This window comes from Triticum urartu, unplaced genomic scaffold, assembly GCF_003073215.2.
Source record: "Triticum urartu cultivar G1812 unplaced genomic scaffold, Tu2.1 TuUngrouped_contig_267, whole genome shotgun sequence".
Lineage (NCBI taxonomy): Eukaryota > Viridiplantae > Streptophyta > Magnoliopsida > Poales > Poaceae > Triticum > Triticum urartu.
In genome coordinates, this window is record NW_024113162.1 from 10,375 (window position 1) to 19,250 (window position 8,876).

The following is an 8,876-nucleotide window of genomic DNA, read 5'->3' on the forward strand; positions in this document are numbered from 1 at the left end:
TTCGCCCCTCACCCCGTACAGGAACCAGAAGGCGTGGTTTCGGAGACCTGCTCTCCGTCGACCGTGTAGCGGCGGACGGGATGGAGTCACCGGCGGCAACAGCAGCGAAGGAACGACGGTGGGCGTGCGCGTGAGCAGATGTGATCTGTTCGTGGCGGCTAGGGTTAGGAGACACCGCATACTTATAGGCGCAGCCGCGTGGAGAGACGGCGCAGCCGCGTGGAGAGACGTGGGCTCAACCCACGTCCGAATCCATGACAGCCCATGATCCGACGTCTCAGATCGTGGCCCACCTGTCAGAAAACTCTCCGTTAGTGACTGGCAAAAATAAGCGCGTAGGTGTGAGCTCGGCTCGGCTCAATCCCGCAACCCGCGTCGCGTCGTGACGAGGCGTGGCGAGGCGGGCGGCGGAGGAGGAGTGCGCGAGGGCCTCTTCTCTTCTCAAGCTCCAATAGCATGTAGAAGAGAAACCCTTATAAACCACTCCAACTCTCCTTCCACTTCCGGGGTGGGACTAAAATTCCCACTACACCTAGTGCCATATAACCCACATGGGCCCTTAGAGATTTTTCAGAAATTGCAATATGGGCCTAGAGCCCATCTCAGATTTCAGCAAATCTGCCATGCCGGGGATCTGGGTGGCGGTGGCCAAAGCATGGGAGCCCCCCATGGATGAATAGCTAAAGTGGTTAAGGAAACAAGGAAGTGATATCCCATCGTCCATCGGCGGTAAAGAAATCAGGGACTGGCGCACATACGCCCATCAACCGTCGTCGCTTCCCTCCATCTTTGCCATAGCCAACAACTCCATGGCTTTCGTTAACCATGGCCACATCCTGCTGGCAACGTTGTCCAGATGCTCCACGAAGAGCTTCACTAGAGCCCATGATTTCGAGGTGGCCAATTACCTGCTGCTTGATGGCTTGGGCATCGACATGTACATCAGCTCATGCATCTTCAGCGTTGGTGGCTACGACTAGACTACCCAGTTCTTTTTTTTTGAGGAACCCTACAAGGGTTACAGCTCTCAGCTACAATCATTTGCCAAAATTTCTTGCACCTCGCTCGGGGTAGAGCCAAGGAAACGAAAATCTCCATGGATCTTCACACTTGATGCCAGACAGTGTGCAGCTTTGTTCCCCTCTCTGCTAATCCATCTCACCACAGACGATCTGAAGCCCGAGAGGGTAGCATTGATGTCCGTGATGAGTGGAAAGAGGCTTGTTTTGTTTGTGGCGTTTGGGGATAACGCATTCGCCACCGACTGACAGTCTACTTCAACCTGGATTGGGCCATCGTAGAGTTTCCCAAATTCTTGTAGGCCATGAAGTAAAGCCAGACATTCAGCCTCCTCAATTGACGTGCATTTGTTCAGGTTGCAGCCCAATGACATGAATACCATTCCCTGGCCATTCCTTGCAATGGCTCCGCAAGCACTGACGCCTGACTGTGCCTCAAAAGCCGCATCTGTGTTCAGTTTGGCCACGCCGGGAGGCGGCGCGGTCCATTTTGTCTCCACTGGTGCAGGTGCCTTAACTCTCCGATCTCCATACAGGTTTTTGCCGCAGTAGTTTCCTGGAGTATTATCTCTATCTGATGCCGTACTAAACTCCTGTTCATATCTAACTAGGAAAGACACTGAGCTCATAAGATGTTCTTTCCCGTCGCCATGCACTATGTTCTCTCAAGGTGCCAGGCGCGCCATAGAAGCAGGAGTATTTTGTTTCTAGAGTCAGCATCACATTGGTTCAGAAGCACTTGGAGCCAGTCCTTACCCGTGTGGCAAAAAGCCTGTTCCTTTGGCAGGTTCCAGTGTTTCCTCATCTCATATCTAAGGGCTCTGCTCTTCGTACAAGCTACTACTGCATGATATTCGTTTTCATCTGAATGACCACAAATTGTGCACGTGTTATCAGTCTCCAAAGTACGCTTGCACTTGTTCACTTTGGTTGCTAGGGTATTAGTGGCCACTCTCCAAGCAAAGATCTTTACTTTCTATGGTATTGCCGCTTTCCAAATTAGATCCCAGCTGCTCCGGTCGTCCACCCCTGCTGTTGAGCTTGAGGTTTGTGCTTCCGTAGCCTTCTGCGCCATTGCAAGCCTATACGCGCTCTTGACCGTGAAGATACCCGAACTTTCATAATGCCAGGCGACACAATCGGCTACCTCTCTCTGCGGTAACCTAATGTTAAGGATCTCCTCCGCATCGAAATGATTGAAGATTCTTCGGATGAGATCCTCATTCCAGCTCTTAGAAGTCGTGTTTATGAGCTGATTCACCCATCTAATACGCGATCTGCAGGTGAAGTTGGCTGCTGTGAGGCCTGATTGTCTAGGTATCCACTGATCTCTCTGAATTTGGATGCTTCTACCATTTCCTACACGCCATATCAGCCCTTTCTTAAGTAGTTCCAGGCCAAATTCGATTCCTCGCCAAGATTGCGAAGCATCCGAAGCGAACACTGTATCCAGCAAGTCTCCGTTAGGATAATACTTCGACTTGAGCACTCTCGCACAAAGACTCTCCGGGTTTTGGATCAATCTCCATCCCTGTCTTGCCAGCAGGGCTTGGTTGAACAAGTGCATATCTCTAAACCCAATACCACCTCCTCTCTTCGGCTTAGTCATTTTGTCCCATGCCATCCAGTGTACCTTCCTCTGGCCCTCATCCTCACCCCACCAGAATTCCCTTATCATTCTTTCATACTGCTCGCAAAAACCCACCGACATTTTGAACACTCCCATGGTGAAAGTTGGTAATGCTTGCACATTTGATTTAACATGCACTTCTTTTGCGGCATAGGACATGTGTCTACCATTCCAGTTGCTGCACCTTTTCTTAAATCTTTCCATGATGGGATGGAAATTCTCATCCTTCATTCTTCCTTCTGGAGTCGGTAGACCAAGGTATTTACTGTCAAAAGATGAATTCTCCACTTCCAAGATCCTCTTTATATCAGCCTGAGTATTAGTGGGACAGTTCTCACTAAACAATAGAGAGCATTTGTGTGTACTTAGGAGCTGGCCTGTGCTTTGCTGGAAATTATTTAGGACATTTCGGATTGCTACTGCCTGCTCAGACGATGCTTTAAAGTATAACAAGCTATCGTCCGCAAATAGCAAATTTTATATCCCTGGGCTCCCCCGTGCCACTTTGATCGGTGTGATATTACCTTCTTCCGTCTCTCTCTGTAACAACCGCGAAAGCCCTTCTGCCATGAACAGAAACAAATACGGGCTAAGCGGATCTCCTTGCCTTAGTCCTCGCGATGGTGTGAAACGCTCAAGCAGTTCACCATTGAACTTAACTGTGTAGCTGACCGACCGGACATAGGTCATGATCCATGCAATCCACTTCTCACTAAATCCATATCTGCCTAAAACCCCCTCAAGGAAATTCCAGTCTACTCGGTCGTATGCCTTTGCGAGGTCAAGTTTGTAAGCGCAATGTGTATTTTGCTGGTGCTTGCTGTGTCTGATTTTGAGAAAACACTCGAAAGCTATCAAGGCATTGTCCGTTATCATCCTCCCCGGAATAAAGGCGCTTTGAGTTTCTGAAATCAATTCATCCAATAGAGGCCGCAGTCTATTGACAAGACATTTGGATATTACCTTGTAAATAACGTTACACAAGCTTATCGGCCTGTAGTCCTTCAGGTTTTTGGGGTTATTTCCTTTTGGGATTAGCACTATGGTTGTATCATTCAAGCCCTCTGGCATCAAACTGTCTGCAAAAAATCTCTGCACCGCAGTCACCACCTCCACCTTTAGGACCCCCCAATTCTTTTGATAGAATCTGGCGTGAAAGCCATCCGGTCCCGGGGCCTTTAGAGGCCCAATCTGGAATAGTGCATCGCTGATTTCCTTTTCTGTAAACTCCTTTTCTAGCTCTAAGTTCATCTCCTCACTCACCATCCTGTTGAACATGCCTAGTATTGCCGTTGGGTTTACACTTTCATCTTCTGTAAAGAGCGACTTGAAGAAATTAGTTGACAACTTATGGAGATCTTCCTTCCTTTCAATCCACTGCCCCTCCTCATTCATCAACTTTGTGATATTATTCTGTTTCCTCCTCCACGATGCTTGTCGATGGAACCACTCAGTGTTTCTATCTCCTTCCCGGAGATACGTGGCCCTGGATCGCTGACGCCAAAGGATTTCTTCCCTTAGCAAAAGCTCATCAAGCTCCTCTGTAGCCTTCCTTATTTCTCTGTCATTTTCCGTGCTCAATGGTCTATGCAACAGGTCTTTCAAGCGCTTCCTGAGACTATTTATTTGTCGGTTTATTGATCCAATCTTAACGCTACTCCATCTTTGCAGGCACTGTTGCATGATGATCAGTTTTCCCTGTAATTCCTGGAGGTTCACTGCCGCTCTTGTACTGTTCCAACTTGTCTCTACTGTCTCCTGTAGAGAGGCTTCCCGCTCCCAAAGCGCTTCATATCTGAACTCTCTCTGTAGAGAGACTACCCAGTTCTACCCAAGTGGTGAATCGGTCGTCTGTGCCGGTAAGGCTTTAGCCCTTTTGTATTGTGTCAGCCAACAGGAAGGTGCGAGGGCTAAGTTCACCTTGAATATGCTGAATTAAAAAATGAACCATATAAAAAATAACTCATGAATGGCTCACTTGCATGAAGCCTGGGGCTGGGGCGCTAAATAGCATGGCGCCCTTGGACTAGCAAGGTGCCTCCGGACAGGGCGTCATGCTATTCAGCAGGGCCGCCCCAGCTCTGGGCATCATGCAAATGGGCCATTTTGTGTTTTTATTAATCCAGTTCATTTTGTGCTAAAGTTTCTGAAAAGGGAAAGATTTGTCCATTTTCACCAGGCCAGATGCAGCCCTTGGCATGCGCCTTCGTCATCGAAATTCAAAGTACGCCGTGGGAAATCGACTCGCGGAGGCTGTCTTCGTAGGAAAAGATTCCACGGAGATCAGATATTTAGTTTGACAAAACAAGACCGGAGGTCGGCTGCCGTGCACTCGGTAATGCCGACCCTTGGATCTTCTACCATATTCAAAGACCGGCAGAAGCGTCACACATAGCCCCAAGAGCAAGTCGATGCATAACCCATCTTTTGGGGAACTTCGTGAACCAACTGTCAAGGCCTCGTCAAGCTATGGGAAGACAATGTGATGAGGTCGACCCTAGGCCGGAAGGTGCCAAGTCGGCCAGAAGGTGCTTAGTTCGTGGGCCTGTTCAGGAGTTATCGACGGTGCTATGACCCAGGAGTGACTCAAAGTGTCGGAAGTCAGCCCAAAAGGTCGACCCAAGACCCCCAGGCCACCTCATGGCGTCATCTTATCAGTCCGCCCTGGTAGCCCTCCAGTGGAAGGAACTGTCATCCTTGTTATGCAAGACGAGGAGGCCGGACCAACCGGGAGATTCTTCAACAGTCTAGAACTGACTAGGATTCTATAACCATAGGCCCATCGTGTCATTTTAAGCCGGGGATAGTCGATAGGCCCACTGGTATACCTATGATTCCTGATATCATCTTTGTACCCCGTACACCCCATCCGGTCAATACAATAAGAGAGTGAGTGGGGTTTTACCTCTAGAGCAAGGGCCTGAATCTAGCTAAATTTGTCTCTTGTTCCCCTCTAGGCTTTCCGGCTAGTCACAGCACCCTACCGAGCGGTTTATCAAAATTCACACCGACACTATGTCTCCCACCTAAAAACTGGAATATTCTAAGGCTCTATTTTTTTAGTTAATCGATACTTTCTCAAGTGCAGTCACTTGTTAATGTATTTTTCCAGAGAATTTTTTTGTATTGACTAGTCAATTTCAAAAGAATCTTGAACCAACATATGGTTAGATGGTTAGGAGGACAGTGATATTCCCAGCCCACCATGGTTGAAGTCCTAAAGTTAACATTGATGCTTACATTTTTTTTTGGATTTATTTCAGGCGCGTTCACTGGGAAAACACGTTTCCGTAGACTACGAAGGCATCTGTGATGACTTCGTCAACATGGGTGAGTGTATGTGTATATGTGTTGTATGTGCATGAACGCCTTTTTTTAGACAAGTATATGCATGAACGTCTGCGTGTGTACTGTGTTTTTTTCTAAAGGATCTTTTTAGGGAACAAGGCCTTTTTTTTGGTAATAATTTTTCCGCAAGCCCATTCGGCTCCGGACCGAGCCTAGTTTCTCATGGGCTGATTTCACTTTTCTTTGTCTTGCCCACCGACGAAGTAGACTCTCACAGCCCGTCTGCTGCGCCTCTAGTCGACGGTCCCCAACACTTCCAAGTGACGGCGGCGGCTGGGGTTTCTTCCTCTCAGCCTCCACCGCCTGCGGGCTCGCCGGCGGTTGGACCTGCTCAGCGAGCGGGACTGCGTCCTCTCCTGGCGACGTTGCCGTGCATTGCCCGTCGAGTCTTTTTCTTCGGCGCGCCGCCCTCCTGCAGCTCCGTCGCCTTCTGTACCACGGTGCGCCGCTGCCCGTTCGTCGTGAACCATCTAGTGGGTAGGCTTGGTTCAAATCTTAAATATTTTTCCCGATTTGAGTTTTCCTCAACTTTTGTAGATGGTAAGCTGCTATGCGTCAACGAAATGGTGGCGTGTTTGGGGTTGAGATCTCATTGTTATCAAATTCAAATCTGGGCTGTGTTTCTTTCGTTCAAGGTCCGATTTCGCCGGTTGAAACCTGTTGATCTCTCAGCTTAAGGCTCATATTTGCTAGCCTTGTAAACTAAATTTTGTCAGAGGAAGTTCTGTCTGCTTCGCAAGCCTGCGACACCCGTTGCATTTTTGTTCACCATGGCCAACAAATCCACCTCTGAAGTTAGCCATGGCCAGCTACCCAAGACATCGTCCACATGCTTGACGGAGGGTGTCACTGCGGTGCATGATTTTGAGGTGGCCAATTACCGGTTGCTGGATGGCATCGGCGTCGGCAAGGACGTTCGCTCAAGCAACTTCAGCGTGGGTGGCTTCGAATGGTTTATGAATTTCTTCCCGGATGGGAGGATGGCAGACTATGCTGGCTATGCATCAGTCTTTCTGGACCGTGTCATTCAACAGAATGACACACATAATGTCAGGACTAAGTTCACCTTAAACATGCTAGAGAAAGACGGTGAGGCACAATTAACTAAATGTGATGAGATAGGTCATGTCTTTTCCTCAGCAAAGTCATATTGGGGCTACTGCAGATTCGTTGCGAAAGAGAAACTGAAATCATCGTCGCAAGCCAACAATGGCTTGTTGATTATACGATGTGTTCTCACCGTGATAAAAGAACCTCGCACCGAGGTTAAGAGGAACACTGTTGTGGTTCCGCAACCGAATCTGCAAGACCAGCTCTGCCAAATGTGGAAGAATGGCCAGGGTGCAGATGTGACATTCAGTGTGGGTGGCCAATTGTTCAAAGCTCACAGATGCTTATTGGCTGCACGGTCTCTGGTTTTCAAGGCGGAGCTCTTGGGTCCGATGAAGGAGAAGGAAACACACTGCATCAAAATTGATGACATCGACCCTGAAATCTTTGAGGCTCTTCTTCACTTCATATACACAGATTCCCTGATAGTCGATGAGCACCACAAGGAAGGTGAAATTGCAAAACTGCAGCATCTGCTAGTTGCCTCGGATCGATATGGTTTGGATAGGTTAAATGTGATGTGTGAAAGTAAATTGTCTGAGTGCATTGACGCGGAGACTGTTGCAACAACATTGGTTTTAGCAGAGCAACACCACTGCAAGGATCTCAAAGAAGCCTGCATTGAGTTTATGGCTCCACGGAATGTTCTACAAGCTGTCATGGCAACTGATGGTTTCAAACATTTGGTAGCAAGCTGTCCTTTGGTCATGAAGGAGTTACTGGACATGGTGTCCCGGGGTGGCTAGTCTGGTACGTTCAGAGGTCAAATTATCATATGTGGAACTAGTTATGCAGACTGCTATTTTCAATCCATTGCTCGGTTTACCTATGACTTATTACGCCGTGATATTTTGATGAGTCTTGTTTGCATTTTTTATGATATTTTTACCATATCAGTTTGATTAGTACTCCATGGCATAACTCCTATTTGAGGAAAAGGCTGTTATCCAAGGGAGTGCTTGGATCATTCGTTGGCAGTATAAACTGTAAGATAATATACTGTTGCCCATGCAGTTTATTATTAAGTTCATTCAGAATTTTTCTGTATGATTGAATTTATTGTAGTGAGAATATTATTCGGGTATTATACTAGTACAATTGTCCAAAATTTAACTAATGATCCTCGTGCTTTATAGTACAACCATGTAAATGGTAACTTCAGATTCATTCTATTTTAGACAATTCTGGAGTAACCAATTTGGATCCGGCTTGCCTGCTCCCTCCCCATGCTCCTATCCGTGCACCCACTCCATCCTACGACTGTCTTTTTCTTTTTTTTCTTTCTAATCTAATCATCTCCCCCCTGATTTTAAGGGGGTGGAGCCGGGCCTTATTTTGTTCCAATCAAACCATGCCACGTATGCGGGAGCACGGATGGGCGCACGCCGGGGGAGCAGGCAAGTCTCGTCCAACCAATTTTACACGATTGTAGTTGATATTTTAGTATGCCAAATAAAGAGAATTCGTCCTATTTTAAGAGTAACCACATATGAGCCAAAAAAAAAAGGTTCGTTCATATTATTATACACATATATGTCAACTAAGTTCGAAAGAAAAGGAAGGGTGTTAAATAATGTTTTTGACTCAATGCAGCATAGCATGCATCTACCAAATAAAAACTGATGAGAGAAGGGGCGTTTGCCTACTCTCACTACTGAATCTGCCCGTTTTCTTCCGTAATTGTTGTTTTCTATTGCCAAGGTGTGTAGTAGGTAAGTTTCAGGTACAGTATCTGGTAGGGCTCCTGCAGTTTTTGGTCGTTTGGTTCT

The 8,876-nt window shown here is 47.3% G+C and overlaps 1 protein-coding gene across 1 annotated transcript; it reads left to right on the forward strand.

Annotated features, from left to right (window-relative positions):
• The first annotated feature begins 6,254 nt into the window (after positions 1–6,254).
• LOC125527041 (BTB/POZ and MATH domain-containing protein 2-like) lies at positions 6,255–8,230 on the forward strand. Its single transcript, XM_048691619.1, has 2 exons — positions 6,255–6,437; positions 6,535–8,230. The coding sequence occupies exon 2, from the start codon at positions 6,768–6,770 to the stop codon at positions 7,851–7,853; it is 1,086 nt and encodes a 361-aa protein (XP_048547576.1). The 5' UTR covers positions 6,255–6,437; positions 6,535–6,767; the 3' UTR covers positions 7,854–8,230.
• The last annotated feature ends 646 nt before the right edge of the window (positions 8,231–8,876 follow it).

Bases quoted from the DNA above. Each gene is read 5' to 3' on its own strand.
- LOC125527041 (XM_048691619.1), top strand. From the start codon at position 6,768: ATGGCCAACAAATCCACCTCTGAAGTTAGCCATGGCCAGCTACCCAAG.